The sequence below is a fragment of the Heterocephalus glaber genome, unplaced genomic scaffold (genome assembly GCF_053883595.1).
Source record: "Heterocephalus glaber isolate CG9 unplaced genomic scaffold, H.glaber_assembly_v1.0 deba00001481, whole genome shotgun sequence".
Lineage (NCBI taxonomy): Eukaryota > Metazoa > Chordata > Mammalia > Rodentia > Bathyergidae > Heterocephalus > Heterocephalus glaber.
Genome location: NW_028258317.1, coordinates 696,362 through 713,525, shown reverse-complemented (window position 1 = coordinate 713,525; position 17,164 = coordinate 696,362). Strand labels below are relative to the sequence as shown.

The window sequence follows — 17,164 nt, the reverse complement described above, 5'->3', positions numbered from 1 at the left end:
CAAAATAATTTATAAAATATTTTTAAGAATACATTAAGCCTTATTTCACATAAAAAATAGTTTAAAATGAGTTAATTGGTTTTATATGTTTTAAGTGCGTTTACTGAAAACACTTAAAATGCGTATGTGTGCGCGCACATGTGTGTACATGTATGTGTTTACCGACTGAGCTGTTCTGCCATTAAAATGGACTGAAGAATGGAAAAGGAAGAGATAGTTAAGTAAATGATCCTGTATATTTTCCATGTAACAGAATGATCCTAAGTAGGTCTCAAGCCTCTGCCATTGATGGCTACTGGCCTGAGTTAATACTTAGCTTCCTAACCAAAATTAATGAAATATTATATAAGTCAGCTTAGACTACCATAATAAACTACCATAGACTGTGTAGTTTAAACAGCAGAAATTTATTTTTTCACAACTCTAGTGGCTAGAAGTCTGCGAACAGGTTGCCAGTGGGGTTGGTTTCCAGCAAGGGCTCTTCCTGGATTGCACACAGGAAGACCTCACTGTGAACTCACATGGCCTTTTCTCAGAGCATGGATGTGGGGAAAGCTCCCTCTTCTTCTTCCAAAACTATCAACCCTATTGGACTAGGGCCCCACTCTTACAACTTCACTTAATATGAATTACCTCCTAAAGCCCTGTCTCCAACATAGACATATTGTGTCTGGGGCATCAATATAGGAATACCAGGAAGGGGTGACACAGTTCAATCCACAGCAAAGGTTGAATATGTTTCACGATAAATTTCTTGCAGGAATAACATATTTAAACCTGGACTGATTTCTGCTTCTAGGGAAATGGCATTCATTAGGATTCCTAATGCTAATCAGATGAGGACTTGTGTTTCTCCACTCTGAGATGGCCAAATGCTTGAGGAGGAGCCAGGACAGTCTCCCAAGTTCACAATGACAAAACACCACTTCAGGGTTGAGATTCCCTTGAACAAGCAGAGAAGAAACTGATGCTTTGAGCTCTGAAAACAAAATTTCTCCATGTAGCTTTAGACTTTTGTCTAGCTCATTTTTCTCTTAACCCTAAACAGAATGCTTTCCTCAAAGTCAGAGTACTCTGTGTTTCTTTCTGGCTCCATCAGCCTTAAACCTAATCCAACCCCATGACTCCACCCCCTTCTAACCAAACCAGTTTCTAGTACTATCCTCAAGCAATACTCTTGCCTATTACCCACCTGGACCTAGACCTTGTATGATCTCAAACACTTCCTGTGCCTGTGTGACCTGGCCCTGCCTTGTTCCAGATCAGGAGCCTGGAGTTCTGGCCAGTTTCCACACAGAAATCAGATATTCAATAGCAAGTAAAGAAATACAAGCTGATGAATCAGCACTAAGACATTCCAAGTAAAATTCCACAGTCACCTGGACTTCCTGAGTAAATATTTATTATGAATGAGGAATTAGGTAGAACTCAAACTGAAAAGGCATCCATCTTATTTTCCCCTTCAATTTCTAAACAAAAAAATAAGTATAATAAACTATTCATATTGTAATAAGTAAAACCGAAAGACTACATATTTCAAATGACAAAAATAAGGTTTAAATGTATTTGAGTCAACTAATTTAACACAATGATGAGGAAAGCCAATTTGGTGGGGGAAATAGGATTATTTTTGTTAAAGGGTACAAACTTTCAATTATAAAATAAATAAGTTCTACAAATGTAACATACAGCATAGTGACTATTATAGTTATATTGTACTGTATATAAGTCTTCTCACTGTCAAAAAAAGGCAATCATGTAGAATGACAGATGTGTTGACTAGCTTGTTGGTTGTGGTAATCATTCCATAATACATATGTGTATCAAATTATCATGTTGTAAAATTTTTTAAACTACAATTATACTTCAACATAATTGTCAATTATAACTCAATAAAGCTGGTTAAAAAAAATGAAAAGTTGATTTATTCCCTTCTACATAAAGCCTATTGCTTACAAAACATTAAACTTGGAGTAGCCTTTAAAATTGAATTTGTTCTCTGAATGATCCCTTAGCTCTTTAAATCTCTTTGAAGTTATATCACCCACTGTTCAGTGAGTTTTTATAAATGTGGATTATACATAACTTAGATACCTCACATTTTTTCAAAGCAAGCATCCAGCAGATAAATCTAATATAATGATTTTTTTCCATCTTCACTGAACCTGAGATATTTTTTAAAAATTTAAAGTCAAATGTAGTCAAACTACAAACTGCAATTTAAAGTCTTAAAGATTGGCTCAAGAAATTCTAATCTTCATCCATTCTTCCATGCTTTGAGCACAGTCCAAAGAAAGGTGTTAATGCTACCTGATCCTTACCTTACAAAAACATAGAAGGATGCAAACACTTAGAGTTCTCCCAGCATTAGTTTGAGCTTCTTGGATGAGATTAGCTAAATGGCATGGAGTCAAGTTGTTAAGATTAAATAGCCAGAACAAAATTTAAAATCAAAATATACAGCCACTGAACAATAAAACTGGGGAATGATATGGGCAAACTAATTACACATCCTCTATTTTTAAGACAAGAATCCCAAGATCTAGAAAAGTTTAGTATTCTCAGAGCCTCCATGGACAGAAGTAGGAAAAATGGCATTCAATCATGATTTCCTGTCTCATTTTGTCTCAAACTTACTTTACATATTTCCAATTTTTAAAAAATTTTAGAACTCTTTACACAGCTTTTTAAAATTGGGGAAAATGAACCCTAAAGCTATATTGCAGTAAAAATGTAAATTAAAAATGAAAATATTAGCAGAGCCATAACTCCTACCATTATTAAAAATGACCACCAAACTATGAAATAACAATTTGACCCTCACTTATCAAAAGCCTCACTTCAGTGTTCTAATTTCTTCATCTATCTCTCCCCCAAATCCTTTCTATTTCTGTTTGACTTTTCCCAAGTGAGGGGGAATAATGCCACAAACAGGAAGCTCTCCAAGTATAGCCAAAAAATGCCAACTCATCAAACAAGAAAGATGACCTTCCACTGGTCATTCATTTCTAGTACTGTTTTCTTTCCCTTACTCACTTCTTCCATGACTGTACAATCCCATACATGTACCCCTACTTAGCTCTTCACAACATCAACCCATCTCTGCAGGCCTAATCAAATGTCACTTACCCAAGGAAAACTTGAATCACTCAAAGTCAGATGAGGCACCTCATTATGTTTTTCCCCCTTATAGCATTGAAGATAATCAAAGCAAGAACCCCAAAAGGCCCCAAGTGCCAATGAGAATCAAAACTAATTAAATTATAGTGACATACAAAGCACTACTACAGATTTGATTAGAGAATACAATACAAAAGTCTACACTTAAAAGTTAGTAAGTAAAATAAATAAATAATTATATCCATAATGGAAACTGAGAAGGAACAAGAAAACCAAAGGTATACTCAATTCTTGAATGTGCACAGGAATAGGATTAAAGTTATGATTTAATCTTACCTTTGGGAATCAGAGAAATATAGCTTTATGAATGTATTTGGAAAATGTAGGCAATCACTAATAAAACTAAAAACTGAATTGGGCCATTTTATAATACTACAAATATATGGAACAAAAAATATACAAATAAATAAGAAAAAGGCTAAAAAGTATACTAGATGGAACCATATGAAATTGCCATTTTTATAAGAGAACAGCAGTCAGACACCAGGAATTTTATATGACTCAGCCTATCAATAATGATAATATTAATGGCAGGTAATACATTCATTGTACCAGGCACTTGCAAAGAATTAATTGAAAATTTGTCTGTGTGTGTGTGTGTGTGCGTGTGTGTGTGTGTTGCTTCTGCACAAATAAAGAACTATAGGCCTAGAAACACGTACTTTACAGCCATGGAGCTATGTATCAGTGGAAGAGGCCTTAAAATACGGTAATGCCTCAAAGCCAGTGTTCTTTACAGAAGCTGTAATACCTTTCACATCAAAAAGAAAATTTAAGAGTAAGAATTAATATCATATGGATCATTCATAACAATAAATGTAAAAGTAATGTTTCCCTATTACAAGGCATTTCAAAACAAAATCTAATTAAATGTTGCTTACCAGCAGACATATGAAATAAAATGATGCCAAAGTCTAACATAAGAAGCACCAATGAAATCATTTCAGACAAATATAAAAAAGAAGAAACAAAAGAGAATTGGCAACATTGATATCAGCCAAAAACAATGTAGTTACAAATGCACAGAGTTATTTTATATTAATGAAAAATAACAAAGGCCAAATTGGAACCTTTATGTATTTCATACTATGTTATTTAACACATAGAAACTGTTACAAACCTCTTGACAGAAGCCCATTTGTAGAGACATACTAAAAGACTATCATTGGTCTATAACAGCTCAAGTAGAAAACAGGGCAAAGAGTATGTGAATAATAATATTGTAGTGGTTGAGTTAATAAACATACATTATACTTTTAACCTATAGAAAACCATGCCCCTTTTAAGCGTACAGGAAACAGAAACCCTTAATCCACAAGAAGTAGGTTTCTGTTTTCTTAATGCTTGGAAAAAGCATGGTTTTCTACAGGTGACAAGTACAATAATCCATGTTCACTTACCAGAATAAACAAAACCAGTAATTAATGCAAAGTTCACATGTATAAAGCACCTACAATAAAGCAGTCTTCAGCCAACACATACTGAACCACTAGCAGCATTCCCAATGCAGTCAGGTATTCAGAGCTTTCACTTTCCCTGCACTCTTTTAAAATTTACAGTGCTTAGTATTAGGATAAAACATAATTAAAACTAGTCCCATTTTTAATAAGTGCCACTTTCAGATGGCACTTCCTCCTCATTGACTCAAAATTTAAAATAAAAATTGATTATTTCAAAATGTACTGAAAATGAAACACTGACCATCAAAAGTGCCAACAAAGTTAATAAATTTCTATCCTTACATAATTTCATTTAAACAAATAACCTAAGTTCAACCCAGAAATGAGAATCAAAGTTGTGTCTATTTTCTTGATTTTCTTTTTGTCATAAACCAGTCTCCCTCCTCTTCCATCCTCACTTCCCAGTTTTGTTTAGCTAACTTGACTCACCCTTCCGGTGCCAGAGATACTTTCCTCACCCTTCTAGGCAAGGTCAACCCCTGACCTTGGACTCTTTTAGGCCACCCTGCTCTTCTACCTAATGTGAGTCACATGGGGGCAGGTACCCAATGAGTGTCTTCTTCACTGGATCACAAATCTCATGAAGTCAAGACTTTATCTTATTTATTATACTACACTTAGTAGATTCATTCATTTCATTTATTCAAATATTTATCAAGAATAAGTTCATTCAGGTTTTTTACTTAAAACTTTGAGTTTTTACCATGGACAAGTTGTTGTACTAAGCGATGGGAAAACAGCAGAAAATAAAACAGAAATTTAAAAAGAAATCCTTTCCCTCATCTAAGAAGTGGGAAAATAAGTACAATGACAAAGAAAGTATGTATTAGGCAAGCTAGATAAACAGGAAAGATCATGCAATTTTAAATGTAGGAGTTAGAAGGTGTGATTGTTGATTGGTTGTGTCAACTTGAGAAGTTTAGTTAAGAGAAGCATAACTAAATCCTCTCAGCAATTCCACACCCTAGGGTGGCTCATCCTTTGAATGGTATAAAGGGGGAATGAGGAAGGACGGATTACTTCTGTCTCTTCAGAGGAGCTCCAATTGCCTTCACCTTGGACATCATCTCCTGGCTTCTACTGAAGACCCATTGGCCTTTTTTTTTGTTGGTACCAGGGATCGAACTCAGGACCTTGTGCTTGCTTGCAAGGCAAGCACAGCACCACTGAGCTAAATCCCCGGCCCTCGGCCTTCTGATATAGATTCGCATGGGACACTGCAGTGAGGTCCAGACCTTCGACTAGGTCCTTTGGTCTCCAGTGTTCAGACAGAGCCTCTGCACTCTTCCTCATCCAACTCTGTGGGTGGCCACTGTAAGCCAATCTTGTAAACTCATATATATTTGTATTTCCTGTGTTATATCTGTTTCTCTAGTAAATGCTGACTGATACAGAAGGCTTCACCAAGAAGGTGGGAACCTTTAAGATATAAAAATGAGCATGAATGCCTAGGAAAACAGCATTCCAGGCAGAGCAGAAAGTTGATGGCAAAGATCTAGAGACCACAGTCCCTGAGTAGATAAGCTCCTCCGTAAAGACTGTAAGACTAGAACTCTGAGAATGTCAGCATCTAAAGATGGGCAGAAAAGCAAAGCCATCAAAAGAGAGTGACAAAGGGCTAGAGATTTAGCTCAGTGGCCCAGCCACCTGCCTCAAAAGCACAAGGTCCTGAGTTCAAACCCCAGTCCCCGCCAAAAAAAGAGAGAGAGAGAGACTGAAAGAAGCAAGGAGAGATAAGGATGAGTAATTGCATATGATACATGTTACATATTGTGAAAATTATGCCATTATTAGAAGTTCACAATGAAAAATTTTAACAGCGTGTGCACAAAGCAAAATGCTATTAAATTTCCAGAAAAATAAACCTTTTTAAATTGCAAGAAATTATGCCAAAATGGAATACAGAAGTTATTATTGAACTACAGATGGTCTCCGATACATTCTAAATGTTCCAAAATGAGCATATATTTACAGTCTTTACTACTAAATGGAAATTAGCATAATCTTGAAGAATTATAAAAGTTTAAAGAGAAGAATAAATTTACTGTGTTCTATCTTATTTGCAAGAAAGCATGCCTACTTTGTTATCTAAAATGGAAATTAATTCTTAATTAGAAGCAGGTCAGTAACCAAGTTGTACTGTATCCTACTTTTTATCTTCATTAGGCAATGAAATCTTAAAATGACTTACCAGATTTTTAAAACCTCCATTCTGATGGAATTTCACAAAATGTGGTCTGTAGGCTATTATAATTTCCAAAGTTTTCCTTAAAAGTCTATCTGTTTTATAGTAAAGACAGCAATATGACACTCACTGCTCTTAGTCCTACCATAAGTTAAAACTATATCTGCAATTCTCTTTAGCCCCCAGTCACCACCAACCTCCCAATAATTATACGGATATTATTCAGATAAGAGCAGCTGCAGTGGATTGTCTCAGGGATTTTTGTTCACCCCAAAGGACCATTACACTGAAATCCACACCATTTGCTTTATATCATCCCAGAACCAGCTCAGGAAGAGAAGCCACAATAGATGCTCAGTGAATTTAATCATCAGCTAAAGAAATATAACCTAAAGAATTGAACCACGTCATATCCTTGTTAAAATATTGAATATGTCACTCTTCTCACTCTAAGATTTCTCTCCAGCTAATCACATACATTTCACTGGCATTTACATGTGACAACTGTTCATTGTACAACTATTAATGAATACCACAAACTGTGACTTCTAAGCTAAACTTCAACCTCAAATTTCTAGATACCAGCTGAACATCCCTTCCTGTGGGCTTTTATTTATTTTTTCCCTGTGGGCTTTTAGACATGTCTAAAACTAACTTCACTGCAACAATCTTCATACTCTCATGTCTGTCGATGGCATCAACATACCCCCTTTTTTTGTACCCAGCACCCTCCATGACCTTGAAGACTATCTCCATGTGCACTACAACTCTCTGGCAGAAAACATAAACTCCAGGCACCCTTCCCCAAGCCTGTCATTCCTATGTCCACCCTGGGCCTTCCTTATTACTCCTCTAAATGGAATGGGCTTCTGCGCAAATCTGAAGCCAGCATCCTACTGCCATGCACCTCACACTCTCTACTCAGAGGCTGACTTACCCTCTCCATCCAGCCTCATCTACATGCAGACAGCTTTGTCTAAAGTTTGGTTTACAATATTTATCACTGTCTGCCTCATCTTAGTCATTTGTATCCATATCTTCTCTTCATGTTTATAAGTTACTCAAGAGCAGAGACCATGTTTCTTTGGTTGCTGGCTTCTTGATTTTTTTTTTTTTCTCTGACTTGTTAGTGTTCTCAGCCAACCATGAGGACACAGAAGTATGCCAAGATATTAGTTGCATGAAACTGAATTGATAGGGTCTCATAAGTGACCAAAGAACAGATCACACTGAATTTGGAAAAATCAGTCATCATGTCCTAGTCTTTAAATCGTTCCATCTCTGTGTCTTCTCAGAAAGTAATCCAGGCAGTTCTCTGTGGGACTACAATAAATATGGGGATACAATGAATGCCTCATTTTCTTGACATGAAAATAATCCTTCTCCCAACCAATCACAGTCCAAGAAGGCAGAGCAGCCCCTTAACAAAAGGCAATTCTGTTTCAGCTGTGTTACTCCCTTAGTAAGAATTAGTCATCCTTATCATCTTCTGATTACAGGCCTCTTGGGGAGAGGGGACCTTTGCGTAATGCTCCCACAATGAAACCTGCCTATAATGTACCAACTTCACCTATCTGCTGTACAAGTGGTTGATAGGCCTTCCACTCATGCTTTGATTTCTACCTAACAAAAGGCTCACAGATGCTGAACTTGTGTTCCAAAACTCCCATCCTCCCCTTGACTGAGACATACATGCAGCAGTCCCTGTAGAAATAACAGTCTCTGCAAAGATATTTGTCGTGTTGATTATCATGCAGCTGGAAATAGTTTTCTTATTTCCCATTCATAACAACTAGGCATTCATATCACTCTGACAAGATGTCTTAATTGAGCAATATCATGCTGTACCAATTTAAGAAGAACCCATGCCAGCCTTTCTGGGTTCAAACTTCCTACCCTCGATGGCAGCCTCAGGTACAGCCTCACTATAACAAGAAAGAATAGAGGCAAGTGCAGATACACATGCTCGAACGTGTGCATGAGTATGTGAAAACATAAACACATACAGTTTTCTAGGCTTGCATAAGCAAAAGATAAGAATGGAAGGCTGCATAACAAACTGATGACAAAAAGGTCACATTAGATGGGTAAGGAGATTATTTTATGTATTTCAGACATACCTGTATCTACAGTGCTTGAATCATTACAGAAACCCCATACTTTTACAAAAGACTGCAGCTACCTTCTTTTGGCTGGAATGCTTCCTGCTATGTCCGTATTCTTCAGTGACAAGAACATAAGTGAAATGCATGAACAAAAAGCACAGCATAGCCATAGCATGACCTCAAAATAAATCCCACAAACACCAGATTAGGATTTTTTTCTAGGAAGGAGGCCATAAACTGAAGATAGACACGGAAACACGGAAACACGAGTTGGGACAAAAGTGGGAAGAGCCAGAGTGAGGTGGAAGCCTGCCAAGGTTACAGATAAAATACAGCTGGGTTGGTCTCTGGAGTCTTACAGCTAACAGGTAAATCTTGGCAAAACAGTACAAGTTTGCAAAATAAAGGTGAGAATGCCAGGTTCTGTCCCCTAAAGAAGAAAAGTTGTCTGACCTGAAAGCACTGAGACTGGTTTAAGGAAAACTTTCCTCAAGTTGAAGACTAACCCAACAGGCATGCCCCCATATTGGAAAACATTTCAAAAGAACTTCAGTGATTAATGGACTATGATAAAACACAAGCTCCATGACAGAAGAGGCCTTATGTGTCTCCTTTTCTCTCCTCTCCCAGTATATGGTGGATGCCCAACAAATACTTATCAAATATGGATTGAATAAATGAATGAATAATATAAATTCAAGAACATGTAAATGAAAACTAGTACTGGCAAACAGATCCTATCAGTTCTCATTCCTATTTTAGAGATGCAGAAAGAAAGGTCCTTTGATCTATTCAGCCATAAAAAAATTGGAAACAGGAAACTCCTAGCCACCTCTATCTTCCTTTTTCCTGTTCAAGACTGCATTTATCTCCTAGGGTCCTCCCAGATCCTAATCTACTAGTTCCCTCCCTGACCTTCAGGATCAGGTGTTCTGCCTACCCCACCCCGTTCTCACCTAGTGCCAGGAATTTACCTCTCTCATAATCTTGTTCCACTGAATTGTGATTACCTTTTAATAAATCTGTGGGCCCCTCCTAGAGGGTAAAATTCCTGCCTGTACCTAGTACAATGCCTGTAGGCAGTAGGCAGTTAATTTAAGTACCCCCAGGGTTGAACAGAGCATGTCTCCTCTGCCCCTGATTCAGTTCTCCTACCAAAGAGCCTGGAACATCCTTCTATGAGGGAAGAATTTCAGAATGCATGTGGTTAGGGATTGGTCTAGGAGAACCACCTGGACATAGGGAAAGAAAACTGAGTATAGTAGATTCTTACAATGCCTAGCCTAGTTCATTGTTTCAACATTTAAGATAATGAATAAAGGGAAATGTGCTAAAGAAGAATGGTTCACAGTAGCAGTCACTGTATAGTGTATCATAAACCTTTGGAAATGCAGACACATATAATGGCCATAATGGACAAAATTTTCTTTAACTAAAAGTTGCAAGCTTGGACATGTAGCCTAAATAAGGACCCACAGTCAAGTATTATTAGTCCAAATTTCAGATTTTCATTTATAGAAAGAGGTTGGTTTTGAAATCATTTTCCTTTACTTCCATAACACAACAAGCACAGCCTGATCTACCTCATTCAGACTTATACATGTTTATTTTAGCACTGGACTAAAAAGTCTGCCCTGTCATTATATTACTTTTTAAAAACAATACCACAAAAAGAAAAAAATAATCTTAAATCCATACATGTAATAAAATAGTCCCCTTTCGTTTCTGGGGGAAAAAACTGAATTTTATGTGAACTTTAGGGTTAAAGTTTCTTTAGCACTGATCAGATAACTGAGGCTAACAGCCAAGTATTACTACAATTTCCTTGGGCCTCTCCCAAAAAGTCAATAATACATGAAATCATACTAATTTACTAAGGAATTTAAACACAATTCCCATCCACAACTCCCCACTCCCCACACACATACACCCATTGGTAAACTGTATCTCCTAAGAAATAAAGTATACAGTACTAACATTGGGGTCCTTCATCTTAACTAATTTAATTTATTAAACATGCCATCCTGAGTTCCTTTCCAGAAGGTATAAAAAAAACCTGCTGGGGAATCATTCATTCAAATTATATCCATAAGAAAGTAAAAAGAAGCTTACCTAATCTTTTTTAATTATCTGACTCCTTAATAGCTTAGCATCTTCAGATTCACAGCCTTCACCTAAATCAGCTCCACTTTTGGCATGGAGCTGAAAACCTATTCATTGCCATCTCCAACAATGAGTCTTTGGGGTTAGAGAGGGAACCTAAAGACCTTTCCAAGTGATGGAGAACCTTTTAGACACAAGTGCCCAAACTGTAACCCAAAGCTCACTTATTTATCACAAATGGCCAACACTGCAATTAAACCTGAATACTGAGGTTTTAGCTTAGAAAAAACAACTTACACATTAACATCTTTTGTCTTAAAAGAAAAACAAATAACATGCATGTAATAGGTTCTGGCCACTACTGCCATGGAGATTCTTCTTGAACCTAATGAGCTAAATACTTGAGACCCAGGGATTTAAAAAAAAAAAAAGGAGACATTCTTAAAGAAATATTATTCTACAGGACTGAGCAAGCTACTTCTATTGGAGATTAAACTTCATAAAAGATTCTCAGGATTCGATCCACCACTCATCCTTTACAGGGTCATTGACTCTATTTCCAAACTAATAGTACTGTAATTCTTCCTCTTCTCTGCGGCAAATATTCAACCACTGTGGTTAAATACTATGTACAACATAAACAGGGTCAAGACTGCCAGTTGCCAGAAGAGTCATGTTTAAATTAGCATTAACCAGTAAGCCCTTCCCTAAACAAAAAAGAAAGAAAGAAAGAAAAAAATGTATGGTCAGCTCTGCGGCCGCAGAATGAGTTCAACACATGCGCTCAAAAGCCTCCAGAAGGCCCAGATATATCACAGCATAGACAATTTTTTACTAAATTGAATTTCTCAAAAGTACAAAGAAATTACAAATTTGGAAGGAGTAAGAGGGGAAAGAATCACATACTAGTTTATTCTAAAATGTTCATATAAGAAAGCTGAATAAATTGGCTACCAAGTCCAAAGCCCTTTCCTCCCTCAGTCATTCTATCCCTCACTCTGACCCAAAATGTGTTACTCAGTTTCTTCTTGCATCTTGGGGTCAAATAGTACTTCCCCATCCCCATGTAGCACAACTCCTTAAAATAGCATCCAAATTTCCCTATAATCAACGGCCTTACAACTTCCAGCTTTCATCACTGAGGCTTCTGACTATATCCACCTTGGGAGAGAAAGAAGAGAAGAAATGAGGGAGGAAGGGAGGAAAAGAGGGAAAAGAAAGAAAAGGGAAGGGGAAGGGAGGGGGGAGGAGGGGAGGGAAAAATGAAAGAACAGTAAGATCACACATCAAGCAGACACATTAAAAATGAACTCAAATTACATTTTAAAAGTGTTGTGATTTGTTGAATACTTAAAGCTTCCCAGAGAAAGTGATATAGTGTATTCTGCCCAGATTGCAACTTTGCTTACTAAGCATTTGAAATGATCCTGCCCCCTAAAAAATCACTAACTTCAGACAGAATGTCACTGTATCAAAAAGACTTAGCGACTGAGATTACTTTTTAATGTTCCCGGAGGTGGAGTAGAACAGGTTTAATAAAAGCTTTAAAAGAAATCTATGGTATAATTTGGGGAAAAATCAAGTTATATTTTGGAAAATATTAGCTTTGAATGAAAACAAGTTTCAAAGGGGCTGCCACTTACATTCCCACCTCTGTTGTTTTTTCCCACTTCTCAAGGGGATACTGAGAGTGCAGGGGGTGCCCACAGCTCTGGCCAGCAGCTGTTCCTTGGAGAAGATGGAAATCGCCACCTAGTCCGGGCATTCCCAGCAGAGCTCAGACTACAAAGATCACCTCCATCTCATGTCAATTTTAACGCTAAGCAGGCGCAAGCTTTAATAAGGGTAACAAGAGATTGATCAGAAGAAAGGGGAGTATTATTGATTCCTTTGTGCAGGAGGAAAAGCAAAAGGAAAGGAAAAGGAGGAGGAGAAGGAGGAGGAGAAGGAGAAGGAGGAGGAGAAGGAGAAGGAGAAGGAGAAGGAGAAGAAGGAGAAGAAGGAGAAGAAGGAGGAGGAGGAGGAGAAGAAGAAGAAGAACAACAACAACAACAACAAGGGGAGGAGGAGGAGGAAGAAGAGGAGGAAGAAGAAGAGGAAGAAGAAGAAATCAACTCCCTCCCAGCTCCTTCTTTCTGCTGCAGACATTCCCTACTGTTGGAATTTTTCCACCTTTTTGGCTCTGCTGTCCTCCTATTTCCCTCTCCCACGAACCCTTTCATACTCCCCTTTCGTCCTTTCTACTGTTCTATCACAGCACAACCACTCACCAGTTTCCAGTCTGGGGAAGCTGGTAGGAAGGATCAGCAAAAATGAACAAACTTCTCCATTTTCCAGATGAGGACACCCACCAGCAGCTGACCAGAGGGCTCAGTTTGCGCCGCTAGGGGACGCCATGCGCAAGCGGGCCAGATCGTGACAGTCCACTCTGCCAGTCCAGCTCCTGGACCTGTGCGTTCTGGTCTCACCCTACTGCTTTCTCTAGGTAGCCTCAAAGAACAGGGAAAGAAAGGGGGGGGGGGGAGAGGGAGAAAGGGAGAGAGGGAGAGAGGGAGAGAGGGAGAGAGGGAGAGAGGGAGAGAGGGAGAGAGGGAGAGAGGGGGAGAGGGGGAGAGAGGAAGAGAGGGAGAGAGAGGGAGAGAGATTATTTACAATGTTGTTGCCTCGCAAGGGAAAGGTCCTGAGTTCGATTCCTGGTCACCCACCCACCCCCCACCCCCCAAAAAAGCCACTATTTACAATTTTGCATTTGGAAAATTAAGGGCAGAAGCAAGTAGGTGAATGTGTGTGTGTGTGTGTGTGTGTGTGTGTGTGTGTGTTTGAACTCAGTTGAGTTTGGTTCACACAACTACAAGTCTAATACATACACTTTTTCCTTGGCATTCATCTTATCTGACAAGGGAATAATTTCCTACAAGAATTTAGCCGTTTTCCAAGGGCAGAGTCTCCCTTCAACCGGAATTGCAAACTTTGAATCACAGACTCTAGCTTCACAGTTAGGTTGGCTGAGCAAACGACACTCATGCAGATGGGTGGAAAACAGATTGTTTGAGCCAGAAGGAATAGAGGACTTGGCCTTAATAACTAGTTACGTTTTCAATATTTATGTTTACCAGTGGGTATCTATTCCAATGGGAAACAAGACATTCATAGTGAAACTTTCACAAGTGAGCACGCACTGGTAACCCACATTCATGAAAGGAAAAAAAAAAACAAAACAAAAAAACATAGATTTCACCAAAAAGGAAAAGAAAGAGAAGCAGTAGCAAAGAGCAACCACCTCAGGCCCCAGATTGTAGGCAGCAACAAGTCCTGAGTGCCACCACTCTTAAACATCAAAGGCAAAATGGCAGAGAAGGAAAAAACGAGAATAAACTTTAAATCATTCGCAACAAACTAGGTAGCCCCGCACAAGCCAAAGGAGCCCATCGATTTCAAAGCCATCAACGCAAAGCCAGGTCCCTCCCTTGACTTGCACTCCTCCTAGTTACTTGCTAAGCACGTTCGGCAGCCGAACAGAAACTTAAAAGCCCTCAGCCCTTGGACCACAGAGTCGCCAGCCAGAAGCCAGCGGTGCAGGAGCTCCGCGCTGCCCAGAAGCCCCGGCCGTTCAAGTCCCCCAGAGACGCGGCGCTGGGGGACCCCGAGCGCCCTCCGCCAGCCTCCCGCCCTCCGCCAGCCTCCCGCTCCCCCCGCCGACCGAGATGCTCAGAAGCTACCTGTGTGTCACCGGGCGGCCCCCGACACACTGACCTGTCCAGGGGACAGCAGGGCCGGTGGCCCCGGCGGCTGCGACAACTTCCCTAGCAGGGCTCCGTCAACCGGTTGGTGAGGAAGAAGAGGAGAGCCTCGCCTCCTGCAGGCCGCCTCGCACGCGCGCACACCCACTCACCCGGGCCGGGCCGGGCGAGCGCGCGCACTCACACTCACTCTCTCCCTCGCACCCGCGCGCGCACACGGCCACAAAGCCGTCTGCGGCGGGACAACGGAGCCAGCGCGCCGCTGGGCTGCGGGGCTGTCCCGCGGCCGGCCACTGGCTGCGCTCCCAGGGGCGCCTCCCGGTGCTGCGCCCGCCCCTTTACCTGCGCTCCCAGCAGCCGCCGAGCGTCCCGCTCCACCGCCCCCGCCCCGGGGCCTGCAGAACGCGGCCCTCCGTCCGCCCCTTAGCGGTCGCCCAGAGCCGGGCCGCCCCCTGGGCCCACCCCGCCAGGTCCTGTGCTCAGCGGGGAAGCCGGGGAGGGCTCCGCGGGGCCAGGCACCCCAGATCCGGGCAGCGATCGCCAAGGCGGCCGAGGAGCCGCAACTCGGTGAGCGCCGACGCTTGGCCCCTTCTGCCCCGGCTTCTGCGAGTTGGCAGGGGCAGCCAGGGAGGGGACGCAGAGGGAGGGCCTAGGAGGCAGAGCAGACGCCGACCTCCGTTCTTCCCCCGCCTTTCCTTTCTGCTTGCTCCACACCGCACAAGTCAGCCAATCCGGCACCCCCGGACGCCCTCCCCACCTCGACCCCTTACCTGTGCGGCGTCCCCGCGCCCCGGCCTGTGCGCTCCCCTCCCCCATTCATTGGCTGAAGTTCCCGCCGCGGCCGCAGGTCGCCAGGCTGGGGGCGGGTGGGGGGAGCTCCCATTCATTATTTTACCGACTCCTTCTTCCCCCACACCCCGCCCCAGATCAGACAAGCCACCGCGGGGACCGAGGCCACCTCCTCGCCACTGCCACCCGTCCTCCTGCGCTCACCCCTGGGCGCGACAGCTTTGCGGGAGTCCAGTGCGTTTTCATTTTGTCCTGTTTCTCTGCCCCACTTGAAAAGCTCTAGGAAAAGTCGCGGGGCCTGCAAATCCCTCGGAGCGTGGCCTCTTTGGAGTAGTTCAGTTTCTAAACTTTCCAGAAGTTGCAGTTTCTCCCAGCGCAGCCCTAGATAGAAAGCTGCACAGAACGAAGGGTAGACTGTTGCTGCAAAGGTGTGTGTTCTGCTTCTGGATTTTCTGACTGACGAGCGGCAGACCAAAGCAAGTGTGCCTCTCTGCTCCCCTAGTCCTCCAGATCCATGGTTATAAATTTCTCTTCCGCTTTCCCAGTGTTATTTTGCAAGTGCAAACTATCAATTTTAGTAAGAGTAATTAAGGGCGGGGAAAGCACACCTGGAGGCGTGGGCGGGAGCGGAGCTGGACGAAGGCCCAGGGATCGTTCTCTGGAGAGTGGCAGCCATACGGATTTGCTCAGGTCCTGCAGCAACTCTCAGTGGATGGGGAGTGGGCGCCTGCAGGCGACACCTCACCCACCCACCTCCCACTCCTGCTCCCCGCGGTTTCCCGGTGATCAGAATTCTCTGCCTCTCATTCCAACAAGGCCAGCACGCACAGCTGCTTGGGAGTAAAAGCTTAATCCGCTATGGCCTGCTGTGGTACCTAGGACTAGGGCGGCCCCGCAGCACTGATCCGAATAAGCCTGAGAGGGAGTGAGAGGCAAGGAGGCAGGGCGTTGCCGGTGAGATTTCTTGCAGAGAATACAACCTTTTCGAGCCTCCAGTAAATTACACACTGAGGAGACCATGACCATTTCCTGTCAGTGACTGCTGAGAACCTTGACCAAGCCCAAGTGGTTTTCCCAGGATGCTGAAGGCTGCTGGTCATTTACTAGCCAAAACCGTTTCCTTTTTTAAAAAGTCCTTCAAATACCTTTATAAAATAAACATTAAACGACTCTGCTTTCTCTCTTTTCCTACTAATTTATTATTTATTTTACAATAATTACTGAAAATGTGAAAAAATAAACTTTTAATATATGCACAGTGCTAAAACACTCGTGCACAGGACAACTATGTTTGCGTAGTTATGTAGACGTGTGTAAACACTAACGCATTTTATTTGAGATAAGTTGGAAAATGTTCAATGTAAAATCTATCAATAAAGTATGAGGTGTGATCAAAATACACAGTGAATATTTAAATTTTCAAAGATTACAGTAGAAGATACATACTTTAACCCCCTCAAAATCTACCCCTTTGCTTCAAACACACTTATGCCATCGTTCTTGCTGTATTCTAAAGCAATTATGGAAGTCCTCTTTCATGTCTTTATGAGATATGATAAAAAAAATGTTACTGCTGAGTACCATCCAATGGAAAAACAACCC

General features: G+C 41.3%; 1 protein-coding gene across 12 annotated transcripts in view; it reads right to left on the bottom strand.

Annotated features, from left to right (window-relative positions):
• The window catches only part of Lpar1 (lysophosphatidic acid receptor 1), a 149,023-nt gene extending 132,547 nt beyond the window's left edge, over positions 1–16,476 (bottom strand). The window contains exons 1-2 of one of the 12 annotated variants that reach the window (XM_087183563.1): positions 15,116–15,158; positions 13,304–13,514 (exon numbers count right to left, since the gene is read on the bottom strand). Coding sequence is in view for 1 of the 12 variants with exons in the window: in XM_013073485.3 (XP_012928939.1) it covers positions 15,767–15,808 (42 nt within the window). In the remaining 11 variants the exon portion in view is untranslated. Of the gene's footprint in view, positions 1–13,303; positions 13,515–14,752; positions 15,435–15,543; positions 15,715–15,766 lie in introns of those variants that run through there. The other 11 variants (XM_087183561.1, XM_021261137.2, XM_013073485.3 and 8 more) reach the window with 11 other exon arrangements.
• Between the last annotated feature and the right edge of the window lie 688 nt (positions 16,477–17,164).